The sequence below is a fragment of the Ursus maritimus genome, unplaced genomic scaffold, assembly GCF_017311325.1.
Source record: "Ursus maritimus isolate PB19 unplaced genomic scaffold, ASM1731132v1 scaffold_28, whole genome shotgun sequence".
In the NCBI taxonomy this organism is placed as follows: Eukaryota; Metazoa; Chordata; class Mammalia; order Carnivora; family Ursidae; genus Ursus; species Ursus maritimus.
In genome coordinates this window covers 25,438,355-25,456,121 of record NW_024425341.1, presented here as the reverse complement: position 1 = coordinate 25,456,121, position 17,767 = coordinate 25,438,355, and the positions used below count along the sequence as shown (strand labels likewise).

Sequence of the window (17,767 nt, the reverse complement as noted above, 5' to 3'; positions counted from 1 at the left end):
TCGGTATGTGTTTCAGCTCGGCAAAATTGTTTTAATTGTCATGGGATTTATAATCTTTATCGCAAAGACGAAACTCGGAAAAACTGAATTGCCTAAGTTGATGTGAAATCAGGGTCAGGTGGTCGGTTCCTGCCGTGTGCACGGGGTCGACACAGGTTCTTCCGGGGCCCGGAGTGTGCAGACCCGCGGGGTGGTCCATCAGGACACGCCCCCGCCCTCTGGGGCTCCACAGCAGAACCCCGCTGAAGACACACTTGTCAGGTCTAGCTCCGTAATGTGTCTGTCAATTCCATCCTGTCATCATATGAATTTACACCATTTAGGACAAGAAGTCTGGTCTCCCTTTGTGTGCAGAACAACAGGAGACACTAGCCGCTGCGTGTTTGTAAGGCGGCCCAGGGCATTCGTTACCGTATCACAATTTTCCATATTTAGCGTGTCCTTTTAACGTAGTAGTTATTTTCCAAGAATTCCAGTTTAAAAGGAGTATTGTTTTCAAAGAAGAGATCTCTACGCCGGCAGGTACTGAGCGTGAATCCTGCACCAAATCTCATGGGAAGTTCTCTGCACACGTCGTTCAGTGCTCACCACGGTGCGGCGCGGATAGCATCGTCGCCGTCCTACAAATAAAGAGAGCCAGGCTTGAGGTTAACGTCTCCCCCCAGATCCCATAGAGCATGGTGATGGAGTCGAGAGGCAAAGTCAGGGACCTCTCCCGTCGAAAGCGATGCTTTACCACTGTGCTGCCCGAAGTTATCAAGTCACCGCGCTCCTTACTGGAAAGGCTCTCCCTGCATCGCTTTCCTGTCTGTATTCTTGTGGACTACCTTCTTCCGCTGTTTCAGAAAACGCTGAGTCCCAGTCCTCGGCCATTTGCTGCATTCTGATCCTCTGTAGCTGGGACACCCCTTGAGGTTCCAGAGAGACTCCCTGAGCTGATTAAGTGTTTCATGACTAGCTCATCATGACTTGGCCACTGGAAATTAAGAGGGAAAAGGGGGCAAATTCCTTCTCCAACTAAACACAAAAGATCTGACAGTTAAAAGGCTTTGGCACCGAAGCATCATCATGATAAGTCATGACTGTCTTGTCACTGGGGGCATGCAAGAGAGTTCTGGTACTAGTTCTGTGAAGGTACTCTCTACGGAATTCAGTTCGAGGGCCTGCAATGACCCAGATCAGTGGTTAAGATTCCATCCTCGCGGGAAACACAGTGTTTGGATTTCAGTTGCCTTAAGCTGAGCATCTGGAAAGTGTATTCTTCTCCAGCAAGCTAGAGCAGAAGGGAATTTCTGCTGCCCCTCAATGGCATTTCCCTAAACACCTTTTTTGAATCTTTGGGATCTTCTTCTTGGACTCTCATTAATGTAAATGTTCAGCAGATATTTACTGAATACACGCCATGATCCAGTCACCACCCCACAGACTGTAGGCTGGCGGAGAGTGACCAGCAGTGTAGAAACAGATTGCAGTGACCGGGAGCAGTGAGACCGGGACAGGACTATTTATACCGAGCGGGAAACATCATGTGTGGTGGGAGAAATGCAGATAGGAGCTTTAGAAACTCAGGCTTGAGACACTTTCAACGGGGAAAATCCCAAGGCAGCTTCGTAGAGACGGCGCGTGGTGCCAGGATCGATGGGGAGTTGGATTCAGCTGTGTGGCAGGGGGAGCAGAGAGGGGAGGGTGGGGGGGAAGCTGCTCCACAGATGGCGGCCTGTCTCCAGGCTCCTTAAGGAGAACTTCACTTCGACGTGGACTGTGCCCCTGCCTGCCTCCACTCCATCACCTCCAAGCCCTTGGCGACGTGCGTCTCTCGCAGGACAGGACAGCTGCTCTGTCTTCCCGAAGCTCTGTCCTCTGCTGTCCTCAGAGCCCTTCGGCTCCTTGAAGGTGGTGATGGTATTTGGTGCACCTGTTATCCCACACCAGGGTCTGGCAGGGTGCTCTGCAGTGCAGACACAGAAGGGAACAGAAGGACAATTGGACGGTCATCATACGCAAGGACGCTCACTCTCCTGTTCACACCCTTGTGAGAGCGCAGCATCTAAAATCCCCCCAGTCCTCCCGTCGCCCTCACCCAGGGGCTGCAGTGTCCCGTGCCCTCCCCATCTGAGGATACCAGCTGATGATTTTGTCTTATGTGCGCTTTTCCCAGGACTGTTTAATAACTAAAGATGATGGCGCCGCTGGAAGCCTTGGGTGCAGAGACCAGAGAAGTGATGCACCTGATACTTTTTGTGGTTCTGAATTTCTTTCCTGAAGTTGCCCAGATGTCTGATGTTTTTGTGGACAAAGATGACACAACGTTTCTTAGGTGTCTCTTCTGCGTGCTTTGCACCTGAAACTAGCACCATACTAATCAACGTTAGACATTTCCCTAGTAAGTTTAAAAAGTAAGGTAACCTCTGGTTCTCGCACTCGTTTTAAGAACAGATAGAGGGTTATTGGTGATGGCACCTTTAAAAAGCAAAGATTAAGTTAAACGGCTTGTTAAACCAGAACTCTGAGCTCCGAATATTGAAATTTCCATCACATGAACTAATTTCTTCCCAAGCTACAATTTTATAATCACAGCTCACTGAACTGATTGAAAGAAGTGAGATCCGTTCAGCCCTCTGTGGTTCAGAAAAACTATCCTGAGCCCAAATAATACTGGTCTAAGTTAAGTCACGTTCATGACCCCTTCCTATTGTTAAGTCACTAAAGATCTGTTCTGGAGCGATTGTCAACCATTACTACAGTCGTATTTGGGGATTTTTGTATTTGTGATATTAAACCCAAAGGGTAAATGGCATAAAGTGAAACAAAACTAGTAGGGTGTTTTTCTGAAATAAAAGCAGTTGTCCTGAAGCTACGAGGTTTTCCTTCCGTAGTTCCACAAAGATCGAAACCACATGAGGGACTCTGAAGTGGGGTCTTTGGACAGGTGTTGGCAGGTTCTCATGCCCAAAACAGCTAATAACCTGACACCGGCTGACCAGACGTGTAGAACCACAGACGCCCAGGGCTGGGGGGCGGGGCCTTCAGCGATTCCCTCGTCTGAGGGTCTCCCTTTACCGGCAGAGGGAGGAGGACACCCGGGACGCCCAGCCGTGACCTCTGGAGGGGGCGATGCCTGGCTCATAGATGACGCAGCAGGCACAGGGAAGAGGGACATCTTGCTCAGAGCGACCCTGAATGCAGGGGGATGAGGAGGACACAGGCTGGAGAGAAGCCGCCCCTGTGTCTTCAGTTTGCCTGGACACTTCACGTCAACAGAGAAAATGACAAACTGAAGAATCAGATATAGCGACGATCGCCCTGAACAGAGCGGATGCCAGGCGCACCTCAGCCGCCACCAGCCTTGGGGACCTGCCGACTGCACAGCTCGGTGGACGGCCGCCCCTGCCAGCCTTCCGATGGGCTTGCTTCCAGGTCCTCGTGAAGCCCGGGCAGGTGCCTTCGGGGACGTCCCTCACGTGCCAGGCACCAGATGGCCACGTGACACCAGAGTGGACAAACACACGTGTGCTCAATAAACATGGAATGTAATGCATGAGACCTGAAGGCGGGGGGACGTCTCAGCAAGCAGCGATTTTCCCACGCCTGTTGCACGAAACCAGTCACGGAGGAACCCAAGAGATCGGAGAGGAGATAAATATTCCCATGATCCTTTCAAACTATCTGCAAATTCTGCAAAAATCCACTTCAGATTCTGAAAGAATAATGTAAATGTTGTCCTGGCCTTTCATAGCAAATTTAGAAAGAATTGGAAATTGTAGAAGATGCGTGAAAAATAAAAAGGAGCGAGGGAATTAATCAAATTTCCTTGCACGTCAAAGACAAGCGTTGTATCACGTTCTTTGTCAGCTTGCAATCTGGGGAGCATTAGCACGCATCTGAAGCTCTTGAAAAAGGTGTCGAAACTATGACAACATTAGGGAAGTATCTTGGAAAAGAATACATTGAATTTTTCACTTCAAATTCTTGGCGATTATGGGAAGCTATTTGCATTAAACGTACCAGATAGAATCGTCCCCACTCGCTAAACTTGCAGACCCTCCCGCCGTCAGCAATCACGTCTCGAGCTTCTCTTCCAACATTCACTGTCTCTCCCGAGCAATAATCAATTTACAGCCTTTATAATAACTTCACCACATTAAATCAACACCAAGGTATTGCCCATCTATCCATGATGTGTTAAAGATTATAAATTGAAGTGCTTTATATTAATACTTCTGTTGAATTACATTTTAAGAAGAATATGAAAATTAGGGATGAAAATTCCGAATTGTAGAATACCGATTGACTTCTAATTACGATTTGAGGAAACATAGTCAGTACAAAGAAGCACATTTAGTGTCACTTCTGTACATTCCTGCAGCGACAGCCCCATTGAAACAAGTCTCTCTCAAGCTTTTCATCAGTCTTGCAAGTTACAGGGGTTTACAGTGGAAACTCAACATTTCAGAATAAAGATCATTCCTCCACTTGGCAGCAGTAAGGTCAGAGCTAGAGAGATGTGTTCAGTTTGGGGGATCAAAATGTGAATGAAGGGTAAAGGGCTTTCACTCCTCCTAGGAAATACTCTGGCTGTGTCCCACCACCCGCACCTGCCCACCCCCCGTCCTAGCACTGCCCATGCCCTGTCCCAGCACTGCCCACCCCCTCCCTACACCTGCCCACCCCCTTTCCTGCATCTCCCCACCCCCCTGTCCCTGCACCTGCCCACCCCATCCATGCACCTGCCCACCCCCACCCCCCCATGCCTGCCCACCCTTTGTCCTCTGGGCACACTCAGTGCTGAACCCCAGCGCCCTCCCCCTGCACCAGCTTCCTCCAGGGGTCCTGGTCACCATTCCCTCTCCACTGCTGCCTGGCAAATCAGATCAAGGAGGTGGGTCTGCGGGGAGGAAAGCACCTCTCGAAACAGATTTGCAGAACATACCTGGGCCCAGGGATCAAGATGCATGAAGCTATTTTTTAAGTCTGAAAGGATGCCACGGTGTTATCCAGTTATTCACTTTTATTAAAGCCACGTGAGTTAAACTCCTTGTTAATATTCTAGAAGCAGCACAGAATAGATACGCAAGGGAATTCTTCACCCCTTCGGAATGATAAGGACATGAAGGTTGCACAGGCCGACGGCTGGCTACAGCTTATCTTCAAATGGTTCAGAAAAATAAACACGCGCACGTGGCAAACTGTTAATTACTGATTCGAAGTGATGTGGACACTTTTCTTTCAGATCTTCTGTATGTGTGAAATTGTTAATAATGAAACTCCGGGGAACAGCAAGCTGAGTTCCTTATAGACAGATGAGAAAATAAGACAAATTAAATTAAGAAGTGTTTAAGTCCATTGTCTTACTCTGAAGAAAATCATTTCTCCACATTCTCTCCAGCAATTGTTGTTTTGAAGAAAATCATTTTAAGAACAGCCAGCTCCTCACTTTTTAGGAAATGGACTTTGTGCTTTACCTACTGCTGCCTTGGGGGGACCGCTGGTACCTTACGACATGTCTCAGGCACATCCACGGGTGCGTTTCTGGGACATCCGTTCCCACAGCCTCATAGCATTTGGTCACGTGGATATTGAGGCCCCTCCCAGCCGTGGTCTCTGACTCTCCTCCAGAGCAAGGCCGAGGGGAAGGAGCAACCGTGAGGCTCGGCTGTTAGGGCACTAGAATGTTCTACGCCAGTTTCAAGCGCACTCTGAATGAGTCTCACAAATACTTAGTTTAGAGGCCGCTGGTAAAATCACTCACATTCGGGAAATTGTGGGGGACGTGGCGGGGGCTGCATTTACTCCTCTGGACCTCAGTTTCCCCTTCTGTGGACACCTGCAAGCTTTCGACGATCGAGTGTGCCCAAGGACCTGCATGGGCGCCCCCTGGTGTCCCGAGGAACCACGTCAGGATGCGCCTCCAGACAAGACACTGGGTGACGCGAGCATGTCCTTCATGCCGCCTTGAGCTCTGGTTCGCTCTCTTCTTTAGACAAGCCTGGAGTCCAGAAATGTCCTGACGTAGATGAATCCACATAAATACATATGGGAGGGTGATGGTTCTTTCCTCCCTTCCAGGACGGACACATCTCCAGGCGAAACACCCCCTTCCTTAACCGTCTTCCAGCTGCCGCTAGCAATGCTAGGCTTCCATGGCTTTCCTGGCAGGGAAGCCCGAGGACACGCGCTCAGCTGCTCTCAGCTGGAGAGACTGGCTCCACTCCTCGCTACCTGTGCTCTGCAGACGGTCTGCAAGAGAGCCAGACGGAAGCCAAAAGTGAGCAGGTGGGAGTAACCCGCTCCAGCTCCAAGAGGGAGATCTGCCGGAACCCTGTGAATAACTTGCTGTTTGTGTCTCTGGCAAACAAAACGCAGGGCTGAGTGGGCTCAGGGTGTAGAGGCAGGAAACGTGTTCCCGCAGAGGCCCAAGTGCTTTTGAGAGTCATGTGAGATGGGGTCTACCAAAGCTGTTATTTCCAAAATAATTACGGTACTAACACCCAACAAGGACCGGGCGTGAGGACGGGGACAGAGGTGGCAGGTGCAGAGACCCCCGGAGGTCGCGGAATTGGGACAGAGTCCCTGCATTTCACACACAAAGGCTTCTGTTTGCCGATTCTCCATCCCGAAGTGGTCATCCCCACACTTCTATACAAAACTGCATTACTTACTTTTTTAGAAAGTGCTATTTGATTGCTTAAAGTCATATGACTTAGAAATCATTTGGAGACTTCCTGCAACATCACTGCGGGCTCACGGGAGTGGGGAGGACATCGTCACTATGAACGTCCGTGGTGAATCAGTTGGAGAGTCAAATGTGATGGGAGCCCACGGTGGTGACGTGACTCGGTCGTCCGCAGAGGGCCCACAGCAGGTGGCGGGAGCTGTGGACAGAGCCCAAGGCTGGGAAGTGATGGGTCACAAGCACACCGCAGCCTTTCCCTGCACAGCTCCTCGCTACAGGGCAAGATGCTCTCAGAGCCCCCAAAGACTACTCCCTTGAGTCAAGTGAGGTAACCGGTACCAGTGTGATTTCCTAGAAATTACGAATTAACATGTTCATCTCCGTGGAATCCATAAGAAGCAAGAAGGACTTAATGTCTTTTTTTATTCCTACTTGGCTGCCTCAACTTCTAGCTCACCTAAGCAGCGTTGCTTAAAGAATCTTGGTGCCACATGGGGCACCTGGGTGGCTCAGTCGTTAAGCATCTGCCTTCGGCTCAGAGCATGATCCCAGGGTCCTGGGATCGAGCCCCACATCAGGCTCCTCTGCTAGGAGCCTGCTTCTTCCTCTCCCACTCCCCCTGCTGTGTTCCCTCTCTCGCTGGCTGTCTCTGTCAAATAAATAAATAAAATCTTAAAAAAAAAAAAAAAAGAATCTTGGTGCCATAAACAGGAAAAGCCTCCTGTGGTATAGATCACACTTCCAGACTACACTCATCCCAACACTGACCAGTAATATCCTAACAGCTGGTATTACTTACATATCTTTGCATTTCCCTCAAAACTCAGACATGGGGCAGCCTGGAAAAAAACCAGTCTGTGGCCATGCCCTGCACAGTAAATTCAAAGTTTTAATCTTCAGGAAAGGAGAAGAGTAACTCATGCTTTTTGGACTTGACTCCCTTCGTGTAATGCTCTTGTGTTTGGTTTTTCACTGACCCAGCTTTAAACCTGTTTTGTTCTGTTTTGTTCACAGTTCTCGGTAAAATCAGGAGTGCAGTGGGGAGCGCGCAGCTTCTGATGTCCCAGAAATTCCAGCAGTTTTACTGGCTGTGCCAGCAGAACATGGTGAGCAAATCCCCGGGTGTCCTTGGCTCCTTAGAGCAAGTCGTGGGTCCTCTCTCCCCGCTCTGGTCTGAGAAAGGTACCTGGGACTTTGCAGAACAGGGAGCCAATGCAACGCACGTCCCGGGTTGGGGTTTGGGATGGTGACGAGGCCACCGTGAGGCGGTGCTGGGGGAGAGGGAGCGGGTGGCACGGGGACAGCCCCCCAGAGCCCTGGGGCACCTTCGGGCTGCAGGGTCCACCTGCCCGAGAGCCTTAGGAGGGAAGAGGGACAGGAACAGCTGTAATGTCACAGACCAAGACCGCAACGAGAGGGGGTCGACTCAACACATTAGCAGCAACTTTCAGAGAGATTCCGTAGAGATTGTAGAATAATCGGGGCTTTCTAGTTCGTAGTCAGGAGGGCAATGAGTATGCCAGGAATAGGCAACCGAGTCGGCAGTAAACGTGACTCTGATGGTCCTGAACATCAAAGAGAAAGAAGAACGATATGTGTGTTGATATTTACTCATGTGGCGTATTAGTGCATCTAGGTACAAATACACACACACACACACACACACACTGTTCTTTGTCTAACAAAAAAGTATCCATCTAATGTTATTTGTAGAAATACCTAAGGAGTATTCACATTACTGTATAGACTATTTTATAAATCCAGACATTGATTTCTTTCAGAGCAAAATTGTCATTAAAATGCAGGTAGGTCTGTGCGTCGTGGGGGCGACGGTGCTCCGTGATTTGACTTTTTTTTGTTGTTTTAATTTGCAAGGCGACATGTGAATTTACAGAATGTTCCTACACATCAAAGGAAACAAAGCACATGAGAGCCGCCAATTCCCCCCTCTTAATTAGGGTTGTTAAAAAGTATGTTTTCTCCAGTATTTTCCAGTTAACCCCATTGACTTTCATCACAAAATGTATAGAGTGACCCCCATGTCTCCCATGACATGAAGTAATCACCCACACTTAGAAAGGGGGTGCAGGGGGGCTTAGCGGCCGTGACGTGCTGGGCTGGAGTGATCAGGGAGCATAGTCCTGCCTCCTCCACGTCTGCGTGATTACTGCCTTGAAAGGAGCGGATTTAGGCCATTGCACAGCGCTGTACCATGTTATCCGGAGTCAGGTAAGCATCGGTACTCATCTTTAGGGATTCTTACCTAAAGCACCAGGCACGCAGTAAAAACATGTAAAAGCGTTATTCAAGCTTATAAAACGGCCATGTCCTCTGTACCAGAAGCAGCTAATATTGGATTTTTAAATTACCTGTCCTAATATTTTTGATGCCTCTTACATATGTCAAATCGCACTTTAACCTAACCTTAAAAACATCTTTTTTAGAGTTTTGAAATGCATAGTGTGGCTGTTTCCTTTTCTTTTGGCTTCTATCTAGGATTCAGAAAAAAAAACAAAAACAAAACAACCCTGCGGCGTTGTTAGAAGGAGGGGGTGGGTGTCCAAGGCGGGCCTGGCCGGAGAGAGACACTGTCCGACGCCGCATTGCCAGCTGCTGGAAGATTTAGGTGGCTAACCGGTTTTAAATCAAAGGAAGGACCCCAGAAGATAAGCCAGAACCACCACCGCCCCGGGGTGTTTAGGATGGACTGAACAAAGCAGACATCATTCAAGGCAAGGCCGTACGAGCGATTCATCACATAACGAGAATGCAGACCGGAGTGGGGGGACCTGCCCTTGAACCTGCAGGGAGACACGGGCTTCCCTGACCAGCCGCACAGCTCGTCCCCAGCCAGCCTGGTAGAAACTCACTGTCCCCTTCAGACCTACGTTCCCACAAGCTCCACAACCCCGTGTGTGGTCCGGCAGGGCTTCCCAGCCCTTCTGAAGACGTTACCCCAGAACACGGGAGCCCCAGAGGCCGCATCATGGGGGCCTCTGGCGGCCGGGCCAGCGAGCCACGGGAACCCTCCTGGACGTGAAGTTAACTGGGAAAGACGGCACTGTGTCGCTTTGCTGGGGGAAGGGGACATTTAAAAACAGTTTCACAAACATACCACGGTATCTGAATGTCCAGTGGACACAGAGGCAGCCAGCTCCCCCAGAAAAGAGCCAAGGACAGGGAGGCAGGTCCTGGCTGTGCCCCGCTGCCCCCACAGAGCCGCACCCCTGCCTCAAAAGCAGTCGAGCGGAGTGACAGGCGAAGACTGACATCCGCTCGCGGGTCAGTGGGAGCCTGCACGTCTCCAAGAATACATTAGCTTTCTTCATTGAAGACGTAACCCAAGCCCAACAACCTGACCTTGGAGATGAGAAGGGTCACCGTACGGCTTCCTACAGACGTGCTCAGGCGTCCTCCCCTAAACCCACAAAAAAGAAGGTTCGTTGTGTTTGTGAAGTCTTCCAGAAGAAGGGGACACAACCCCCCTTAGAAACTCCATTTCGGACAGAAGATGGGTCCCTGGTGGGAGAAACCTCCTCCAGCCCCACTTCCTTCCCGATGGCTGCGAGTACGTTCAGAGTCCTGCTCCGTCACCTCCAGAATGAGGCCCCGGCTGCAACACAGGCATTCTGTTTCTCCTCACGAGCAGCAGCTGAGCTCAGGCCCCCCCACGCGAGGGGAAGAGCCCCACGGCTGGTGGACGGGACCGCCTCCCGCAAGGACAGGTGCCTGGAAGCCGGCCGCCTCTCACCCTGTGGACGCCAGCGTCCCCCTGGGCTTCCGCAGATGGGCTGGCTGGACACGCAGCTCGCTTCCCCTTGACCCTCACCCACACAGGCTGTCGGCTGGTCGCACGCAGCACGGTGGGCTGGGGCCAAAAGCAATCATATGATGCAGATGCCAAACCAGGACGCTGGGGACTGAATGCGTGTGTCCCCCTAAAATTCATGTGTTGGACTCCGCCCCCCAGTGTCATGGCCTTAGGAGGTGATGCCTTCAGGGAGGTGTGAGGTCATCAGGGTGGAGCCCCCGTGAGGGGGTTAGTCTCTTTATAAAAGAGACCCCACGAAGCTCGCACCTCCTCCCCATGTGAGGACGCAGCCAGAAATTGGCCACCTGGACATGGGTCTCCCCAGGACACGTCCACGCCGGCACCCAATCCGGACACGCAGCCTCCAGTTTCGTGAGCAACACGTGTCTGTTTGTCAGCCGCCTGGCGGTGGGGTTCTGTCCAGCCATCCTGAAGGAGTAAGACACAAAAAAAGGACGTTGTGCTTACCGTGAATGACTTACAAGTAAGCCGAAAATTGCACATTTTAAGCAAATTCACCACAATTTCTCTGTTTAATCTGAGATGGCCTCCCACTGAATCACAGGCACCACACATGGAAACACCCATACGCTTAACCCGGGGTCACAGCCCTGTGTGCCTCCAGGCAGGTACGGTGTGAAGCTGGCCTGCCCCCAGCACGGAGGCGCCCGGCGGGCTTCGGATCCTCACCAGCCTCATGCCGTGTGGGAACCGGCGGACAGGTGCACTCTAATCTTAGAAAGTCGCCCCACTTCAATGTAGAGAACGCACCGAAATGGTGTGCATAGCGGACTGCCGGTTTGTGGCTCGGCGGCGTCCCCTGTGCGTGCAGGGACCTGTCCGGAAATTGGTCGTGCACCTTCCTAGATCAGACCTGCCTGTCCTCCCGCCACGTGGGAGCAAAGTAAACCCGCGGTGCGTTTGTGCAGCCTCACTGGCCGTCGGAATGGGCGCTGAGATCTGTCAGAGAGCACACTTGGAACCGCTCCAAGCCCAACTTCACCACCACCAAACCCGGGCCCTGGCCCGGGCACGAGTCGGCAGAATAATCCCCCAAGGAGACCAAAAACGCAGTTGCCCTGTTGCTTTTATGAACTGCCCGGCGTCGGAAAACTTTGATAGTTGCCACCGTTCTCGAGGCCTAAGAAGCATTTTCTAAAGGAAACAATGAATGAATGTAGTACATGCATCTTCTTTAATAGGTTTTATAGTTTAAGAGCAGTTTGGGGTTCACGGCAAAATTGAGAAGGCGGCGGGGAGATTTCCCGTTCCCCTCTGCCCCCCCGTTCACAGCACAACCAGCATCCCCAACAGAAGGTGTTTCGGTTAGAATCAGTGAACCTGCGTGGACACGCTGTCTTCACCCAGAGTCCACGGTGCACATGAGGGTCCCTCTTGCTGTCGTACGTTCCGTGGGTTTGCGCACACGTACAGTGACGAGTGGCGACTATCATAGTACTGTGCAGAGTAGTCTCCCTGCCCTAAACGTCCATGTCCCACCCATGCCTCCCTCCCCCTGGCCCCAGGCAACCTCTGATCCTTTTACAGTCCCTGCTGTGTTATCTTTTCCAGAATGTCATGGAGTTGGGATTACATAATACGGAGCCTTTTCGTATTTGTGAATGTGAAGTGTGTTGGCAAACACTTGTGTAAACTTACTGGACCTCTGTGGGCCCACTTGAATATTTGCATCAGAGCTGTGAATTAGCCGGGCTTCTCCCTATCCCGGGTCCTTGAAAGGCACGTGCGGGAAAGAATGGGCTGTAAACTGTGCTCGTGTGTTGGCAGGACCCCAGCGCCATGCCGAGACCCACGTCCCAGGACCTGGCGGGCTACTGGGACATGCTGCAGCTCTCCATCGAGGACGTCAGCATGAAGTTCGACGAGCTACACCAGCTGAAGCTCAATGACTGGAAGATAATAGAGTCGCCCGAAAGAAAGGTAATTCTGCCCCGGGCGTGTGATGTCCTCACACCCCGCTTCCCGTCAGTGCCTTGTACCTGGTCCAGCTGTAGGAGTGACGCTCCACCGTGAGGGGCTTCCCGGTCTTAGGTTAGCGACACCACATCAAAGTGTCACCCGTGCACGTGTGTGCAGAGGTGGGACGCAAGTCACCGGCCAGGTGTCGTAAGTAAGTTTCTTTCTCGCTGTATCTCTTGGACACTCACCCAAATCACATGTAGACCTAGAGTTGCATTTCTTGTAGGGATCTACCCTCTGAATTGTCTCCATCATACCTTTGTTTGGATTATACGAAGATGATTTTCCACAGGGAAAGTTTCAGGTCTGGTCACAATGACCGCTTCCTATTCAGATAAACGTTTTAGTTGGTTATCTCCAGTTGAGGCCAAGAAAACATTCTGAGCTTGCCTGAATGGTTTGATGATGTAAACTTCCTCTAGGCCTCTCAGCCTGGGCCCTTAAATAGGCTGAAAGTTTCCATTAAATCTGAAGACATGGTGTCACGTCTTCCCTTCAGATATCATCGTTAGTAGGGCGGATACATAGGTCTGAATCAGCAATAAATACACTGATTTCCTAACACATTTTAAAGACGATCTAAGTAATCATCATCTGATTTTCTGGGTAGACATTATCAAAATAAAATGGTGAAATTAACCCAACATGCTTTGAAGAGAAAGTACATAGTGGAGGATGGCTATGTAGATAATTAGAACAAAAGCCATCATTGCCATCATCACTGTTCCCACAAGAGTGCCACCGACCATACTGGGGGGGTTCTGGGCTCGATGCCATAGATGCCACTGCAGACGATTGACAGATCCCCTCTCCCACAGACAGTGGGTCAGAGAGGAATAGGAAGTCACGGGCTGTCTATAAGCCATACACGGTACATAAGCAAGTCCTATCTATGGTTTGGTTTTGAAGTGAAGGAGATCACAAGTAAAGATCGCCAATGAAAATGTCATTTTCTAATGACTAAAAAATAGAACTCAGTAAACTAATCTAAAGATTTGCAATAATCCTTCCTATTTTTTTCATTCTTCAGTAATTAACAACTAATAAAATCCCTTCTACCTAAGCTATGCACAGGGAATTGTCCTCTAACTGAAGACAGCCTCTTGCTGAGGATATACACCGCAGTGCGGACGATAAGGAGCTCTTTCACACCACTGAGGCCCCATGCCTTGTGTTTCTTGGGCCACTCTACTCTGTAGAACTGCAGGGCCATCTGGTCAACCCTCTCCTACTATGGGACGCCTGGAGGTCAAGAGCCCCTTTAAACGGGAGACTCCCACAAGAATTGCTCATGTGTATTTCCTACAGCCCCATACTTCAGAGGCTACCAAGCAAAGAGAAAAGAAATAGGTAGATCCGGTCATGTGCTTAATGCAGGAACTAACTTTTGAAAGAGCTGAAAGTTTTGATGAAACAATTACCCCATTGTCACAGATGCCTGCCCAAGAGTCAGAAAAAAGTCATTGCTTCTGGTCCAAGTCATTTTAATTTTTTTTAATCTGTTTTTTAAAGGAAGAGAGACAGGGCAGGGCAGGGGCAGGGGAGGGGCAGAGGGAGAAGGGGAGAGAGAATCCCAAGCAGACTCTGCACTCAGCACTCAATGAGGAGCCCGACATGGGGCTAGATCCCACAAACCTGAGATTATGACCTGAGCTGAAATCAGAAGTCAGCCGCTCAACTAAGCCATGAGTGCCCCCCAACTTTTTTTTTTTTTTAATTTTTTGGTCCAGGTCATTTTAAAATAAGCCATGGGAATAAAGTGTCAGACACCAAAACCATCTTCCTACCAAATCCAGCATTACACAATGGACAGGTTCAGCCACAGGCGACCACCCTGCATGGCAAGCTATGCCTTCCCCACAACATCCCAGCATGTCTGGCCCGTTTGAATTTCTGCAGAGGCTGAAGAGAGAAAGACACAGGGATGGGGTTTTCCCCCATCTTTTCCCCCAGCAGATATCTAGATATCTGCTTAGAAAAGAAAGGTATTCTGGCACCTTATGCCAGGCCCTCTTTCCTGCGAAGGGGGTAATCGGCTATGTAGGGCTCTATCACCCCTCCACTAGGAAGGACAGCCCACATTGGGTCCAGCTTTGTTAGTTAGGACCCATGGTCAATAACGCAGCAAGGTTTGGGACACAGACCTTTTTCTAGAACAGTAACAAGCATTACATATTACATCTGCTACAGAACTGCGGGATGGAGCTTTCTAGAAAAGGCATACACGTGTTTTCGTGACTTATTTAAGAACATGAGTTAAAGGTCGGAAATAATGATTTGCATCTGTTTCCCAAGCAAGTGACAAATCTATCTGTCTATCTAGTTAATGTCAAGGGATCTTAGGGCCACAATAGGGAATTTGGCCATTGGTTCCCCTACATAAGATGATTTTCATGAAGGTCCTTAGAATCGAAAGTCTGTTGAAAAGACTGTAGCATGTGACAGGGATGTCAAGTGTCATCTTCCAAAATGCCCAGGATACTCGAGAACTTGAAATGGTGGGTACTTGCCACTGCTCAGAGGTGACAGAGTCTGTTAATCTGGCAACGACATCAGAATAAATCAGAGACTGAGGAGACAGTCAATACTCTGGTGCAGGATTGAGCTGCTTAAGCGTAAAGCCGTCACCAGACCACTCTCCCCGCCGTGGAAGGATGTGAGCAAGTCACAGGCAGGGCCCACCGGGCAGGCGGCCAGGCCGCGGGGAGGGACGCGGGGCCAGACAGACTCGGGCCCCCGGGGGGTGTCCCGTGCCACCTGCAGTTGCCCCCACGTGGGCCAGGCTCACGGGCTGGCGCTGCCCTCCTCTGATCGCCCCAATTTTGACTTGTGCTGCTTTTCAGGAAGAAAGAAAGGTCCCCCCTCCGATACCAAAGAAGCCCCCCAAAGGGAAATTTCCCATCACGAGAGAAAAGTCCCTGGACCTGCCGGACAGACAGCGCCAGGAAGCCCGGAGGCGGCTCATGGCAGCCAAGAGGGCAGCCTCCTTCCGCCAGAATTCGGCCTCGGAGCGTGCAGACAGCATCGAGATCTACATCCCCGAGGCCCAGACGCGCCTCTAGGGACGGGGGCGGCCCTCACCGTGGTCCTCTCTTTTCTTTGTAACAAAACGCTTGTACAGTTTCTCACCTACCTGGTAACTTTGGTCTCGTTTCTCCACCGAATACGCCCTGTTGTGTTCTTTGTGCCGTGCACACACTGGAATGCTTTGATTCCCGCAGCTGGCCGAGCTCACGGCTGGAACAGCTGCTTCTTCCTCTTCCTCCTCTTCTTCCTCCCCCTGGATGGTCTGACTCTCAGTCAGCTCTGATGGCTAGACGTGGGGACACCAAACCCATCCACTCTGTTCTCAGACGATAACGAGAAGCACCTCGAGAGATGGAACCCGGCTGACATTTTGTTATTTATATTTTTATAAATTGTGTGACAATTAGAGGCAAGAATAACAAAGAGCAATCAGTGGGTGCATCTCACCACTCACTAGACGTCCCAGTGGAAGGTGCTCCAGCTCGAAGGGCAGGAAAGACAGACACCCGCCCCCTTTCACCTGGGGGTGCTTCTCCCCGAATCCAGCTGACCCATCGCCAGGGTCCTTGTGCCAACTCTATGGTGATGAGAAGCCATCTTTCCAGCCCCCCCCCCATGCCCTGCCGTGCAGTTCTCCAGAAACCCGGGGGAGTCCACGTCTGAACCCATTAGAGATACCCAGCACAGCATCTGCTCGATCAAAAAATACGCTCACTGACTTCATTCACACAAGAGAGTGACACATGAAAAGAGATCGAAGTCTTACAAGAGGCTGGCTGTCCCGTAGCAGGTGTCTGAAAAGAAACAGCGTGGCCCTCGTTCTGATACAGGAGTCATTGTACGTCCTATTCCTTTGTCACTTCCATCACGCAGTCTCGTCTTTAAGTGTCCCCATTCAGTACATGTGATTTTTTTTAGATGTATATATATCCTCAAGCTGCTGTATCAGTTCTCTCTCCAAGGTTCCCTTTAAAAAAAAAAAGTTTGCTTGTTTAAAATGACAGCGTGATGTTGTAAAAAGTTTAAGAAATATGAATGTGAGTGGTAAGTATATCTCAGTTTAAATGGTAAAGAAGAAATGTAGTTTACATTTGTATTTTTCCAGAATTCTTTTGTCCTATGCAGTATTGCTAAAGTCAAGAAAATACTTCTTGCCTGTTTTAGACATGATGAAGAAAAAAAAAAAAAAAGGTCACATATGGTGATTTCTAGCTGTGGACTTTAAGTAATTCGTTTTCAGGATTCTGATTGGCACCAGAAAAAAAGCAGGAAGAATTCGAATGAAAAGGCTTTTCCATTTGTACAATTAGATTTAGATGCAGTCAGTGACTATCGTTCCAACGCTTCGCGTGTCCCGTTCGGACATGTCTTCGGAGGAAGAGCCTGTCGCGTGTCTCCATCCGATCCCAAACTCGGAGTCCTCACTGTCATACAAGGTGAAAGCAGGATTGCACCTGAAGGCGGGTGTGTCCCCCCACAGGCCTCCCTGCTGCTCTGAGGGTACCGTGCCCACGGCCCGGCAGAGCAGCCCCGGCTTACCCACTGTAGCACTTTCTTTCCTCAGCTTGACCGGCACTTTAAATGTACCCAGCTCCCGCTGCAGCCTGGTGACGTCTTCGAGAGCATTCAGTGAGGTCCTTGCCCGTAGGGGTGTTGGCTCAGCCTGCAGTTTTCCTTTTCCTCATACTCTGCATTCCACGAAGCATGGGGTTCATTGGAGCACAGTTGATATTAAAGCATGTTTAGCTTCAAAGTTTTACTTTTTTAAAGCTGAGTAGTTAAGAATTCCCTATAAGAACAAAACCCTGTAAATTGAGCCTCGTATCTGGTATATTTTACCAAACAGCCTTAAAATATATTTGGAAGCAAAAATCAGTACGAATGTATATCCTTGGAAAACGCAAAAAAAAAAAAAATCCCTGAAATATTCTTCTATAAATGAATCCTATTTCCCCAGAGTATTCAAAGCATTTTTTCTACCTAAAGAAATACCTAAACCCTGAGTAGTGTACAATAATGATGCTTCTTCCTATATTCACTAGACTCTGTTAAAAACAAGTGTACTTGCAAGTATTGGCATTTAAGACTTTAAAAATGATGTATTATTTAGGATGAAATGCTCTTTAGAAATAACCACAGAGAAGTCAAGTCGGTGTAGACCGCTTAGTAAGAGGAAATGCAAAATACACACGCGTTCGCCCGCCGGCTGACACGTCAGTGTCTCTGGCAGCAGGTGCATTTTAGCTCATTTCCTTGAGCTTGCACAAAACATGTAC

At 49.8% G+C, this 17,767-nt stretch overlaps 1 protein-coding gene across 1 annotated transcript in view; it reads left to right on the top strand.

Moving 5' to 3' along the window:
• Positions 1–15,550, top strand: part of DLGAP2 (DLG associated protein 2) — a 114,314-nt gene extending 98,764 nt beyond the window's left edge. The window contains 3 exon segments of the mRNA XM_008708849.2: positions 7,688–7,779; positions 12,273–12,425; positions 15,308–15,550. Of these exon segments, the coding sequence (XP_008707071.2) occupies positions 7,688–7,779; positions 12,273–12,425; positions 15,308–15,526 (464 nt within the window). The 3' untranslated portion in view covers positions 15,527–15,550.
• Positions 15,551–17,767: the final 2,217 nt, after the last annotated feature.